The following is a 15,210-nucleotide window of genomic DNA, read 5'->3' as shown; positions in this document are numbered from 1 at the left end:
GGCAAACACAGGAAAGGTCACAATATTGTGCCCTGAAACCACAAACAGCATAGAACTTCCCACAGCTTACCTTTGTGTCAAAGAAATGGGGATTATCAACAAGATTCAAAGACTTCCGGTGCGTGTTCAGAACTTTAGTGGGAAGAGACATAGACACAGCTGGAAAGCAAAGCCACCAGGAAAAAAAAAAAGTCAATTTCAAGTAACATCAAAATTGAAAACACATACGTGAAGAAATAATACTAGGTAAAAACACCAGAAATACCTCCAAGAGTTCAAATATAGAGGTGTTGCTTCTGAGGTGCTGTGGAACTTGGAGACAAGGTCACATTCTGAACCTTACCTCCTTGCAGGCTTGCTCCAAGAGCTTCTGAGAGCAGCCTGTCAAGGCTCAGGTGCTACAGGCTCAACTGATACCTCTTATGAGGGTTCATGCCTCAGAAATCCTACAGCCCAATGACCCGATCACAGAAATCACAGAATGTTAGGGATTGGAAGGATCCTGCTCAGTGTTTTAAACGTTTTAGTGGGAAGTATGTGAAGAAAATGGTCTAACTGGTAAGATATTGTAATTAAATTGATAACGCTAAATGGAAGCTAATGCTTTGTTAATGTCATTTGTTGAATTCAATAGAGGATCGGATGATATGGCACATGAAAGATGGGAGAAAAGAATGACAAAAGAGGTTGAAAGTTATTTACATTGAAGTTAAAGGAAGCCTTCCCTTAACCAGGCTATTGAGTACTATATACCTACATATAAAAAAATGTAAATGTTGGAATTTAATTACAAATTCAGTCAAAGCTTTTTGTTTTGGTATAAATCCTCAAATCAGTCTATTAGTAACGTAGCATAATTAGGAATACTGTCCCACCTCTCTACTCCATTTGTTCTTACAAACTTAGAAAGTACAACGCACACAGTTGTGCTTTTCTGACATTGAAACATTTCATTTCACCATAACTTCATTAAAATAAGAAAGTACATTTTCTCTGCCTTTGTATAAACAAAGAAAAAAGAAGAATTAATTGACTCAGGTTCTAAAATTCTATCCAGCTGAGAGGCTGCAGCAGTTTCCATAAAATTAACTTGGATTACATGATACATTTCATAGCAGGTTGTCCATGTGTACACCAAGACAGGAGATACTGTGGGAACGTGGCAGTAACTGCTTCCAACTCATTCTTATTTCTTGATAACTACAAGATATTTGTACCACTAGTTATTTTAAAATGGCAGAATTTTGAAATACTTGAACTTATACCTTATAGCACCCAAACCACATTTTCAATTATTATCAGTAAATAAATAATAGGCAGAAATACCTGGGACCTCTAAGCCCTTTGTCTTGGCCATTATCGACAGTATGTCTGTTGTGGAATGGTTTGCACTGAACACAGGTGGTTGATTCGCAGTCTTTGAGGTTGGAGGCAGGTACGACTTCAGTGCTGTACTCTGCAGGACCTCATTTATATACTGATCCAGCTCATCCTGGCTTTCTAGTATGACATACAAAAAGGTTTATTAAATGTAAAATCATAATTTGTCAGTGCTTTCTTTTTCAAACACACCGCTCTATTCTTGCTTATATAGAAGAGCACACACACAAAAATGCAATATCATAAGCATGAGATTTTTAAGCTGATCAAACTGGAAAGAAAAAAAATTAATCTGTTTTTGACACTTTGAAAACAGATACATTAAGAAATTACTTTTCTCTTTGAAAGGAGGCAAAGGAGTTTATATCTTGCTGGTAGTCCACAGGTCATGGTTGGGCTCAATGATCTTAAAGGGCTTTTCCAACCTAAATGATTCTATGATTCTAACATCTCTTCCACACAAGCTCTTGTCTATGACTTCTTGCAGTCTCTTCACCCTCTAATCTCTTCCACACCTGCCCTCATCTGCTGACTCTCAGACCCAGCTTTACTGCAGCAGTTACTGGTCAACGCCATACTATGAATGTAGGAAGAGTATGCACAAATTCCTTCTCCAAATTACGTCACGCAGGTCCTGTCCCCACACCGACTCATGAGAAACCTGAATGACTATCAACTGCACACAAAATAGACTCTGCATTGTAGGTAAACCCAGGCTCTGCTGATAGAACTTGACATAGAAAAAAAAAAAAATGAAGTGAAAACACATTACCTTTTTCACAGAAATCCGATGGATAGCCTCCATATTCACTGTCAGGACTACTACAGCCTTCACTAGGGTTGTCAAACAGTTTTACGTCACAGTCTGGATCCAGGAAGCTCAGATACGTATGAAAAGAGGTGGTAAGAAATTCTGAGAGCTTACCTATCTTCACCCTGCAAACAGGAACACAGGCCAAAGGGCATTGACATCCACCATTCTGATACTGATTAATACTCCCTGAGCTTTCAAAAACTCCTCCAAAATTTATGAGACCTACTCTTAAATCCAGCCTTGGTAACTGCAAAGCAGGAGATACTAACACTGAGGAAAACAAATGCAAAACACTAATCGAACTTATAGATAACTTTGTTATGGTAACACCTACAGCCCTAACTCAAAGCCTAATTTTTCAGGGTGCTGTATGCTTATATGAAGAGAGACTCTGAACAAACACCTAAGCTCCAAGGATGATGCATGAGACACTGAGGCTGAGAAGTTTCCATGAAGAGCAGCATCTTCTCACAGAACTGCAGTACTGCCAAAAAACAGAAAGCACATCTGACTGTCAGAACAGAGAGATACTGTGGCATCATATGAAATTGCTTTTACATGTAGATGAATGCAACACATAAGCTTACAAGTACTACATGAAATTCATGTTTTCAAGACGTCCAATAACTGTGAAACTACTTTTTAAAAAGAAGAAACCCAGCCAAGGCCAAGCTTTTGTATCTCCAAAGGTCTGACATTCATTTTTCCTCATCCATTAATGCCAGCCAGAGATGGTACACCTTTTGGGAGACAGATGTTTTCCATTGCATCTGAGGTACAACTACCATGTGGTTGCTACAAAATAACTAAAGCTGAAACTTCTCTGCAGAGTTCTGCTACAAGGTCTCTGCACTATGTATCACAAATTGGAAAATGAGGCTTGTATAGAATTTAACTAAAACCATCATGGAGACAATCATTTGGGGTTTATAACATTACCTTGCACCTCCAAAATAACCATCCTCTAATTTTCTTATGGTGGCAAGAACTGCTGGATGAATGTCGGTACCATCATCAACTAAAAAAGAATAATGGAAGAGCTGAAGCTTACCAACACTTCTTAAATCATCATGTCCAAATAAAATTGATTACTGAGTGTTTTCTATGAAGTAAATCAGAGGTATTTAAAACAGAACTCATAACTGCTATCAATACTAGCTTATTCAAAAAAATCCAAACAAGCAAATAAAAAACAACCCTGAGACAAGTTCTAAAGAGATTTCTCCAGACAAAAATGAACCCACTCAAGACAAGGTCCAAAGTGATTTCTATCAAATTTATTTGGACAGAAATAGTATGGAAATTATGGGGAGATGCAAGGATATAAAGGGGAAAATGAAATATTAACATGTCATCCAAATTCAGTGTACACTTGAGAAAGTAAAACTGTGCTTTTGATGTTAGAACTCAGATATTGAAACACTCATGCCACCTGCCTTCTCTCAAACCAACTTCTATCCTACTCCCCTGCAGTAATCTACTCTGCTTGAAATAGAGAAAATTAAGTTTACCAAGCATTGTGTGGGTGATGGGAAATGTCAGGGTTGGTCTCCCTGTCATCCTCCAACAAGAAGTGAGGTAAGCCAGCTCTATCTTGAGCATCTCCACAATCATCTGATTGTCTAGAGCCAGATAGAAGTGATGCTGGTCAGTAAACTAGAGAACAGAGAAATATGGTATATGAGTAGTTGTCAGTACTGCCCTTACTTTTCCCGTTTCCTCCCCTAAATAATTCACAAAAGCCATACGTGCCATTCTAGACCACAACACAGACTGCGAAAAAAGAAAACGAAATCCATGCTTGTGCAGAGTCCAGTTTCTTACACTTGTAGGCTGCCTGCGAAAGAAGTATCACAGTATCACAGAATCACAGTATATTTGGGATTGGAAGGGACCTCAAAAGATCATCTAGTCCAATCCCCCTGCTGGAGCAGGAACACCTAGGTGAGGTTGCACAGGAATGTGTCCAGGCGGGTTTTGAATGTCTCCAGAGAAGGGCAGCCTGTTCCAGTGCTCTGGCACCCTCACTGAGAAGAAGTTTTTTCTCAAATTTAAGTGGAACCTCTTGTGTTCCAGCTTGATCCCATTACCCCTTGTCCTATCGTTGTTTGCCACCGAGAAGAGCCTGGCTCCGTCCTCATGGCACTCACCCTTTATATATTTATAAACATTAATGAGGTCACCCCTCAGTCTCCTCTTCTCCAAACTAAAGAGACCCAGCTCCCTCAGCCTTTCCTCATAAGGGAGGTGCTCCACTCCCTTCATCATCTTTGTTGCCCTACGCTGGACTCTCTCCAGCAGTTCCCTGTCCTTCTGGAACTGAGGGGCCCAGAACTGGACACAATATTCCAGATGTGGTCTCACCAGGGCGGAGTAGAGGGGAGGGAGGACCTCTCTCGATCTACTAACCACCCCCCTTCTAATAGACCCCAGGATGCCATTGGCCTTCCTGGCCACAAGGGCACAGTGCTGGCTCATGGTCATCCTGTTGTCCACCAGGACCCCCAGGTCCCTTTCCCCTACACTGCTCTCTAATATGTAATTTCCCAACCTATACTGGAACCTGGGGTTGTTCCTGCCCAGATGCTGGACTCTACACTTGTCCTTGTTAAATTTCATTAGGTTATTCCCCACCCAACTCTCCAGCCTGTCCAGGTCCCGGTGGATGGCAGCACAGCCTTCTGGCGTGTCAGCCACTCCTCCCAGCTTGGTGTCATCAGCAAACTTGCTGATAGTACACTCTATTCCCTCGTCCAAATGGTTAATGAATATATTGAATATATTGGCCCCAGCACTGACCCCTGAGGCACTCCACTAGATACTGGCCTCCAACTAGACTCCGCACCATTGACTACCACTCTCTGGCTTCTCTCCTTAAGCCAGTTTGCAACCCACCTCACTACTCTATTGTCTACACCACACCTCCTCAACTTAGCTGTGAGGATGCTGTGGGAGACTGTGTCAAAGGCTTTACTGAAGTCAAGGTAGACCACATCCACCGCTCTGCCATCATCCATCCACCTTGTTACATTCTCATAAAAGGCTATGAGGTTGTAAGTAAGCCTTACAAATAAAAAGCAGACAATCACACCCATGAAGCAGCATCTTCCCAATGATGAATTTCAGTAACCTATGATCCAGAAGACGGAAGCACTCTAAATGTGGAAGAAAAAGCTAACAATAGCAACAAAACAAATAACAGGCTTAAGTGTACGCAAGGGACTGGGAACTAGTAGCTGTATGTCTCTTGGGAACAATCTGAAAGTCAAGCAGAATACAGAAATGCTGGCAGTTACTGTGGAAAAAAGGTACATTAAATGTACAATGGTAAAGTGTGGTGTTCCTGCTACAGAGGGAAGCCAAGAACCTCAACCAAGGACTATTACAACTACTTCAAGAGCTGTAAACCAAAAAAGTGGGACAAACAATGGAAGAGCAGAGCAGAGCAGCCATAACAAAAGTTATGGAAGCACATAACCCTTTGGGAGGGGTTAGCATGTATTGTAAATTCAAGCTGTCAAAGTCCCGATAAATTACTTCACAGAACTTAAGGAAATGGCCAAAGCAATCCCTGAGCCACTTGCAATTAGTTTTGATAGCTCAGGAAAAACAGGTCCCAGAAATCCAGGGAGAAGCAAAGACACTGCCTGCTTTTAAAAAGGAAGAGCCAGGCACATTTCAGTGCCTGAAAGCACAGGAAAACAAATCCAATTTGAGACTGTCAAGTTATCACAAAATGATCAAGCAAAAGGGCCAAACAGTCATACAGAAAAATCAGTCTCAGCAAACGAGTCCAATTTCCTTCTTTGGGAGCAACTAGATGGTGGGTACAAGAAAGTGGCTGGCAAATTTTCACACTTGTGAGCTGAAGAAAAAACATCTGAGGAGGCAGAACTACTTGAAAAATTGTTCTCAAAACGTAGTTATTAAACATTTTTTCAGAATGAGAGGGTATCTAAATGGGCTCAGTCTCTGCCCCACACCTAATCAATGTTTTCATTAGAGGACAGGACTAAATACAAACTGTAAAACAAAATCTGTGGACATTAGCCAAGATCAACACAGATGAGTTAACTGCTAGCCTTAGGAAGGTGAAATTAAACATTAATTCCACCCCTCTCAAAAAAAGTCAGGGGCAGTGTCTGGCTACAAAGTACGATGGGAAACGTTATGGAGGTTTTAGTCAAACACTGAATAAGCAGAAACTGTCAGCATGTTGCTAATGCAAAGATAAGTGCCTTTTTGGAATATTTTAATAAGTATGTCCATACCGGATATGTGGCAACATTTCAGCTGGAATATTGGGTCCTACTGACATAGTAAGATGTGGACAAAGAGATACTTTGAAAAAACCTCACAACTCTAAGGAGTTTTTCCCTAATTAGCAAACATGAAAATTGGTGTGGGGGAGCACCACAACAAATAACCTGTCACAAAGCTGCTTGTGATCAACTGACAGGGGGAAGAACAGGAAGGGTTCTACATTCTTTGCAGTAAATCTGGCATTGTTTGGACATCATGAAGCAATGCAGAAGCCACCTATGGAGTCCACTGAATGTATGCCATGGAATTTAAAGACTACATCAGTAAAACATCTATTTATGAGGGTATGATCCCCATTTGCACATTTGGAGTGGGTAACTCCTTGGCCTTCTAGCACAAACTGCTAGAATATGTCTACAGGAATAAGCATGTCATATTTCATTAAATGTATAAACAAGAGCCATTAATTCTGGGAGGATACAAACTTCCAGCTACATTGAAAAAGGCACTAAACAGAAAACAGAGAACATCCCTTTATCAGCACTATTGACCCTTTCAACAATATAATTAAAAGATTACATCTTAGTCTCTTAGGGGTAACAGTACTTGGCATGCTTATGTGAAACTAAATTGTGCATCAAAGCAACCACTAGAAAGATACATTAAGTGACCTATTTCTGGAGAAACTGTTTTTCATTAGCTAGAATGCTGGTTCGGGCAAAGATCAGTAACAACTTTGTACTACTCATTTGCTGTGCTCTCCTAAGCCAGAAGCCAAACTCTGTATGAGAGATGAGAGATTCATCAGCACTCCTACCATGCTTGTCACCCAATGTTCTGAAAAACCCCACAAAGCAAAGCACATCTGCTGTATCAGCCCTGCTCCACCTAAGTGACAGCACGTAAAAGCAACGTGATTAGCCATCAAGTAAGCAGTGATTTCCCTGCCAGCTTTACATGCTCACCTGAGGGGTAAAAGCAAATATTTGATTCCTTATCACATACAGCTTGGAGGTGCCTAACACTCCAATATGTCGGTGTGGCCGTCCGCTTAATTTCATGTTCTTGTTCCGGCCTGTAATGAAAAGCAAAAGAAGAAAAATGTCTCGCCTAACAGTTTCTGTGTGGTTGGTTTTCCCCGACAACTATTTTAGACAAGGAGATCTACTTCACTGGTATCAGCAAGGCGGAAGACATATAACAGAGTGAGATACTACAAACTGGTCTGTTTTGTAGCAACCACCAGAATAATAGTTGGAGTTCTTCAAAGGCCTGATCAAAAGTTTTGGTTTCACTGACCATGGGCTTGAGTCTTTTAATTACAGTCATTGCTCAGCACCCAGAGCTTCCCCACCAAGAAGGACAGGAGGTATGTCCTTTCAAAAACAAGGCCCACACCATACAACAGAAACTGTAATGATTTCACTGAAGAACCTTAAAAATTCTTGCCCACAGAAGGCTAAATCCAAAGTACATCCAAATACAAAAAAAAGATTTTCATTCTTTTCATCAAATAAGCTCCAGTTTTCTCAGCAGAACTTATTAGCAAATGATCCGCACCGCACCCTTTGCTGCAGCAGCCAGGAGCTGACTTGAATCTGTCTGACAAGGAATATGAGCCAAACGACCATGTGCCTGAAAAAATACCACTGTGAGCATTCCCAAAAAAGTCACTGTTAAGAACAAAACACCAACATATCAAATAATCCAAGTCATACCCCCACTAGTGAAAGAAAGCTATTATGAATTATTATTAAATAAATGTATGCTTCAAAGCCCTGCAAATGTTTTCTTTGTTAAAAGTTCTTCATGATAAAGACACAGATTCTTTCCAGAAAGCAGCACATGTAATTTCCCTACTCCATGAAAAGGCAGACTTCCTAAGGCATATTCGAAGGTCCTATTATGCTGGATGCTTCCAAAAAACTTCATTTTAAAACAACAACAAAAAAAAACCAACAAAAAACACCATGACAACAAAAAACCCATTAGAATGGCAGCCACACTGCTCAGTTTCCTGACTTAAACCTGAAGCATTCTGACTTCTGAAAGAAAAAACACTTTATTTTTTTCTGTGTTTTCCCAGGCGTTTTTTCTAAAGCCAGTTTCTTTGTAGAAGTAGTTCCTGCAGGGCAAAAAAGAGTCAGTTCTTGCCTAACTCCAAGGGTACAGGGAAACATGTATTTGGGCCACCTTTTCTAACAAGGCAATTTTTTTCTCCCCTGTTGGAATCCGTTATTTAAGACAGAAGTTCTAACTTTATTGAGCTTCTTTGCACAAATGCATATTTTTTAATAAATAAAATTTATTTCAAGAAAATAAATTAAATCAAAGAAATGGAGACAGTGTGAAGGAAGAAAAACCAAACATCACCCTTAAAAAGTACCATGCACAGCAGCAGAGAGAGGCTTCCATGTCCAAATACCTACCCAGCATGGTGTAGAGGTTACTCAGGATGCGAGCTGGCTGCACTCTGAGCGGGTAGATATCAGCAATGCTCTGAACACTGATTCCATGGTCTTGCAAGAGATTCTTAATTTCGTTAGTTTCAGCCAAAACAGTTACTGCATAACAGAATAACAGAAAACAAAAGCACTAGTAAGAACCAACTTTCTACTCTTTTTAACTGACTGTCTCTACTGTCACCTCTCAGCTAATCCATTTAGTTGACTTAAAAAGGCACAGAGGCCCCACTTCTTTCTTAATTTGTGAGCCTGTGAGACCAAAACAGATTGCCAGAGCGTACCAGGCAGATTTTGGCTCTCTGCTTCTCAACATGTCTTGCCATTCCTGTCTTCTTTGGACTATAGGGTAATTCAAGTTGGCAGGGTACTTACAAGGTTTCTATTCCAACCTCCTGCTCAAAGCAGGGTCAGGTCTGAGGTTAGATCAGATTCTTAGGGGCTTTATCTGTCTTTTCTCATTTATTTCAGTACCTTTAGTTTGGATCATGCAGTCTCTTTTAGCAGATAGGGCTTTTGCCCCATGAAACAATGGGAAACAAGACTTGAAAAATCCTTGTTGTTCTAATACAGCACACTATAACAACACAGCCTTATCAATGGGGAACAGGTGCTGGTACATGTATAGCAATAACTGTTAAGAGAGTCCATAAAATGGAAGAGATAGGGGAAAAAAGTCCCAAAATCTGAGGTATTTACAAACCAGGCCCTGATCTCACCTCTTGTCCTGCTTGAGGTTTTGTTCATGCTAGGTGGCTTATTGGTTTGTGACTAATAATTCTGTTCTCTTGTTTGCATTATAAATACTTGTCAAAGAATGCTAAAAATAAGCAAGCACTTCTGTTTCTACTAGAAATTAAGTACTTCAAGAATAACAAAATGCCACCCCCACATCAACAGGGGGTAAACAAGAACCTGCCCAGGTCACAGTAAAATTGACAAAGGCAGCTCCTTATAATGAGCTGGTTGCTTTACCAGAGCAGTACAGACCCTTGAAAAACCTTTAAGCCTTGATCAGCTGGTGTTTGCCTTCTATTTAATTTTCTGGTTTTGGCTGTTCCTGCACTGATTACAGAAGCCACCCCATGCAGCAGCTAAAAGGTGGCCCTAAGTCTGGCTGCCTCACCTCTGTGTGCAGAGATCCTCCCCACTCATTGCTCTCTGGTTCCTCCAAAGAGGGGCTGCACAGACACCTAACTAAACTGACCTATCTCCTGTCACTCCTATCTTTCTCGCTAGAATCCACTGAGATTTTCCTTTTCCCTACAAGATTAAGTTTGCCACTCTCCCATCCCTGACAAGTCTTAACATTTTAACAAATATAGTTTTTTAAAAAGTTTGTTAAACCTGGTCTTCCCTCCTGGAAAAAAAAAAGCTCCTTGGCAAACAACCACTTTCTCCTTCTCAAAGTATCACATCAAAGAAAAGTCCACGTTTATTTTAAACATGTCTTTCTTCTCTCCTGCACACCGGGACTTTGCCATCACATGATCCAATTCACCCAGAATATTCAGAAAACCTTCCTCACCTTGTACCACAACATCAGGTTTAAATCCAGTGGAAAATCTCCTGTTTAAGGGATCAATTTCTCCTGCAGCAAGAAATCCCTACAATAAATACAAAAGAAAGAAAAAAGAAAGGAGATAAAAAATAAGTAAAAGGCTTCTGATGACATCTAGAAGAAATCTTAACCAAATTTCATGTTTTGTCAGGAGAGCGGGACTTAAAGCCTGGTTTATCTACCCCATCCTCTAAGTAGTACATTCAGTAAAAACAGTATTCTTTCAGAACAACAAGAAAATGTTTATGACTGACACAATCTGCATGTTCAGATTTCCTATTTTAGAGTTGCAGCAACTGTCACAATTTCACCAGACCAGTGATTTTTTTTGTAGCTTCACAAAGATATTCAGTGGTTCCTTTAACAAGCCCATGGCTAATGTGGGACAACTCTGTAGGCATCCTAGTGGAGCCGAAACAGTGCAAAATCCCAGCTCTGGGACAGACAAGTCAGACCAGGCATTTTCCTCTAGCCTAAGCATATATTCAGGCCATGTGACAACTTATTTGGCTCGATCAGAAACAGACAATTGCATATCAATATACAAAAAACACAAAAAAGTGCTCCTGAAAGCTCAGAGTCAGCTCTCCATAGTTCATGGACATGTTTCTACTGGAAAACATATTATTCCCTACCTGTCAATCAAATTGTCCTTAAAGCCCAAGCCATCTCAAAACAAAATGAAATTCAAGGTCACCTACTATACAAGAAACCATTACCTCTGCTAATAGGCAGCTAAGGACATACAACGACTGGCCCCAAAGATGAGGCAACTTTCCCACTGGGACACGATCCACTGAGTGAGGATTTTCATACTCCTCATCCACCTGAAAACCAACACATAAGCAAGAAAAATTACTCTAAAGTTGTGAAGAACAATCTGTAACATGGAAGTATTTAAAAAAATATATGGTTTATCATCTGCCCTTTCTAACCTGGCATCATTAGCGACATCAAGATCTCTTGGTTTTATTTTTATGGCTGCATGTTTTCTGGGATAAGAACTATGCTTCCCTTTCATACACCACCCCACCCTTTAAAGCTGGAGGTTAAATGGATACTCTGCATATAGTTATAGCTTTGGTGTTGGTGCTTCCCTTTCTTCTCGCCATGTCTTTGCTGCCTTCCCTGTGGGCAGCTTGTAGGTAATTGTGTGTCTGCTTTCCAACCCCTGGCAACATGACACTTGAACTTCACTGACGTCTACCTAGTTCCCAAATTAAAGGTGCTTTCCAAAAATGAAGGCTATTCCAACTTTCCCATGTTAGCAAGAACGACCAATGGGAAAATTAAGAGTAGACTCATTAATTTAGGAAAAACGTCTTGGTTTTGCAGTATGCAGAGATCTACTGAGCACAGGGGGAAAACCCTCCTAGAAAATATCTCTACCATAGCCATTCTAAAATTCATAAATGACAGCCAAAATCTACCCCATTTGTTTGGCATATTCATCAGATCATGGTATCAGAATTCACAAGAAGGCTCTGAACTCTCACACACTTGTTTCCCACTAGGAAGGCAACTGAGAGTTCCCACCCCTGATCTGCGACCAACATATCAGCTGTCGACGCTCCCTGCCCAAACTCAGACCAACCCAGGAGGCTGCGCACCCCTAGTGAATGAGGGCTGATAAGTCTGGAGTGGAAGAGGAAGTTGGCACGGAAGGATGCAAAGAGCATGGAAGAACACATAAGCTCATCTGAATTTCTCTGTCACAATGGAAGAATCAGGTAAGAAGTAACAGCAAAGATGAGGGAAAAAAACAAAACAAAACACCCAAGCAAAAAATACACCCCAACAAACAAAAAACCCAACCCAAACCCTAATCCATCTGAAACCTGATTCCCTCCTACATACAAACTCTCGAAAAGAGAGCACAACCAATCAATAGACTAGGCAGGCAGAACAGTCTATGCTTTGTCATCGAGCTTCAGTTCCTAAGTCTGCATTAGCACTTCTTAAATATATGTCTTACTATGAGCACTTAAAGCTTTAGACCTGCTCTCATATTTCTGTAGGCACTCAGATTCCCAAGTTAAAAATGTGACCATTTGGAAGCCTGAAGTTTACCATTTCTCAGTGGGAGCTGTGACATGTCTCTTAGTTTTTAAATAACGTGAATCAGTCTTTTTTACTGCTGGTTTAGTTTTATCAGCTATAGGAAAATTATAAAACCAACATTCATCTTGATATCTGTACTTTGCATACTGAAGTGGATGCTACATTTTCACAATACCTTTTCTGGAGGGACTGCATATAGTTCAGGCATTAGCACTATTCCGTTCTTCTCTCTAATAAGTATTCCTTCCAGTGCCTCTCTGTATTCTTGTACCTGGAAATATTTTTAAAAGGAAGTGAGAATTCACATTTCAGTCAGCAAAACTGATGCAGTAAAGTTATAACACTTTCCCACAGTATGTTTTAGCTGAAAGTTCATAAAAAAGGCGGAGGGGGGGGCTGAAATCGTGACTTGCTATTGCAAGATCAGGATCCAAATCCTCAGCATCTCTCTTTCAGCATCTCCGTATTATCAGCCTCAGAAACATGAACATACATCTTTAATCTATACCACACCACTGCAGTACAAAGCTTCTAACATTTTCCTATCAAGAAGCCACAAGAACAAATCCTACATGAACTTTGCAACAGATGATAATGCAGTGACATGGATGTCAGGACTGCCAATATCCATAAAAGTGTAAGGTGTGTAATAATTGTTAGTTTTCTACTGTGCACATTTGTCTATGATTTTCTGAATTCTGCACTGCAGAATTGGGAAATCAGTTTCACTTAACAGATTAACTTAAAAAATTGCCCCCTGGAAAACTTTTAAACCATTTAAAAATATCTAAGTTAACCAAATAGAAAATAGACAACGTATTATGAACAGAAATACTAGACCGATACACAATGAAGAACATTTAACATTCTTTTTACCAGATCCCTTATTTTGTTCCATTTTTTAACTATTCCATTCCAAGTTTTTACATACAAGAAAGCTGTTTTCAAGCTTCCCCAGTACTTGCCTCTGAAATCCTATTTCTGCAATCCCTGAGTGCAGTGGAAAATGCAAGGTGAGGTACTCACAGGTTTGTTTTATGGTGCACTGACATTTTCAGTATCCCATCCTTCTCTACTTATTTGAGTCCCTCACATGCTTATTTTTCTAACAATTGCTGCCATTGCAACCACTTGTTTGCAGCAGTTATTGGGGAAGACGAGACACTCACCTGAGTGTCCTAGTGTGTCACTCAGCTGTGCTTAAATGGTGGGAACCGGGAGCAATTGGCTGGTCTGACCATGCCCTAGCACAGCCTGTCTACACACCATAAGGGCAACCAGGTACAAACCATCTCAGATAATCCAACTGAATTCTAGAGGCTGCTTTCTGAAGTGGTATTTTATTGACATGACTGAAGTTTCGGTAAACTTTCCGATTTCTAGTATCAGTAAGTATTTCACTTGATATACAGCATCTGGTACAAAAAGAGGGCTTTTTTGGTCTGAAATTCCCTGCTTTGTTTCTGATGCCATTTTACTTTTTAAGAGATTATGTTTAGTAATCTCCTGTCCCCCTACATACTAGGTAACTAAATCACATGTATTTTTTACTTCCTTCAAGCCATCAAGCTACAGAAGTATGGATACATTTAGTCCTGGATACTTGTCACTCTAATTCACCATTACTCTCCAGGTGCCACAATAATGTTTGGAGGGCTACAATCAATTTAGCTCCCATGACCACTGAATACTTGATACAGTAAAGACATGAAGTAACTTAGGGAGTTAATTAACTTAGGAAATTAGTGAAAATTAAATAGTTCCTCATAGTCCAATGCCAAATCTCCCTGAATGTACATAAGGACTGAAGGTGCTGTGAATCCTGTTCTCAGAGCCAAGCCACAGAGACTGGATGGAAAAAGAAGCTGGTCTCATCCTGCAGTAATTGGGAAAGAGGCACAAAAGTTGGCAATCAGACAGAATCAGGCAAATTAACCCCGTTGGGCTCAGTTTGACCACACCAGCTAACAGAGCCACCCAGGCTGGCAGAGAGAGGGCAATGAGGCCTCAGTGTGCACAACACTGCAGCCTCTACCACGTCACAAACTCCCCAAAAGGAAGAGATTGCCTGAAGACTGCTCTCATCCTACTGATAGGGTGTTCAACTGATACCCAAAAAAAACCATGGAGCAAAGCTACAAAACACTGTGGGCAAATGGCTTCGCGTTTTCATTGAAAGAAATGTCTTCTTTCCTCACCTGAATTTTGTCCTCATTAAATACTCCATCAATTAGGAAGTATGTCCAGAATACTGGCCACTCACATTCAATATTTTCAAAAAGCTTGAGCTCAGCAGGATCATAGTGCAGCCTGCTTGGATCCTGGAAATAAAATTATACTTGTTCAGTCACAGTGCTCAATTAGTCATTCATATTCCAGTCATAATGGCAGCCTATTTTATACAAGAATTAAAACCAAGAAACAAATAAAAACACCATAAATAGTTTCCACACAGTCTCTTGACTTCTTTTTCACACTCAAGTCTCAAACTCATTGAATCGTTCCCCAGACAAATTGACACTTCCCTGTCACAGAATCTAAGTGTCACCCAAACAATCTTGGCTCTGCCTCAGTTCAGAGATATTTTGGCAAGCCTCAGAGACAATGGTTCCACTTAGGTACCATAAGCATATCTAAGGGCTCATTTCTTACAGAATTATTAATTAAGT

The 15,210-nt window shown here is 40.4% G+C and overlaps 1 protein-coding gene across 5 annotated transcripts in view; it reads right to left on the bottom strand.

Moving 5' to 3' along the window:
* PHKA2 (phosphorylase kinase regulatory subunit alpha 2) overlaps window positions 1-15,210 on the bottom strand; it is a 51,135-nt gene that overhangs the window by 22,540 nt on the left and 13,385 nt on the right. For all 5 annotated transcript variants that reach the window (XM_065071981.1, XM_065071988.1, XM_065071997.1 and 2 more), the window contains 11 exons: window positions 14,740-14,862; window positions 12,717-12,812; window positions 11,200-11,307; window positions 10,448-10,526; window positions 8,887-9,021; window positions 7,423-7,532; window positions 3,706-3,850; window positions 3,134-3,212; window positions 2,153-2,316; window positions 1,327-1,500; window positions 71-159 (listed from right to left, as the gene is read on the bottom strand). In XM_065071981.1, coding sequence (XP_064928053.1) covers window positions 71-159; window positions 1,327-1,500; window positions 2,153-2,316; window positions 3,134-3,212; window positions 3,706-3,850; window positions 7,423-7,532; window positions 8,887-9,021; window positions 10,448-10,526; window positions 11,200-11,307; window positions 12,717-12,812; window positions 14,740-14,862 — 1,302 coding nt within the window. The remainder of the gene's footprint in view (window positions 1-70; window positions 160-1,326; window positions 1,501-2,152; window positions 2,317-3,133; window positions 3,213-3,705; window positions 3,851-7,422; window positions 7,533-8,886; window positions 9,022-10,447; window positions 10,527-11,199; window positions 11,308-12,716; window positions 12,813-14,739; window positions 14,863-15,210) is intronic.

This window comes from Columba livia, chromosome 1, assembly GCF_036013475.1.
Source record: "Columba livia isolate bColLiv1 breed racing homer chromosome 1, bColLiv1.pat.W.v2, whole genome shotgun sequence".
Lineage (NCBI taxonomy): Eukaryota > Metazoa > Chordata > Aves > Columbiformes > Columbidae > Columba > Columba livia.
Note: the sequence above shows the minus strand (reverse complement) of the source record. Positions and strands in the feature narration are given on the sequence as shown.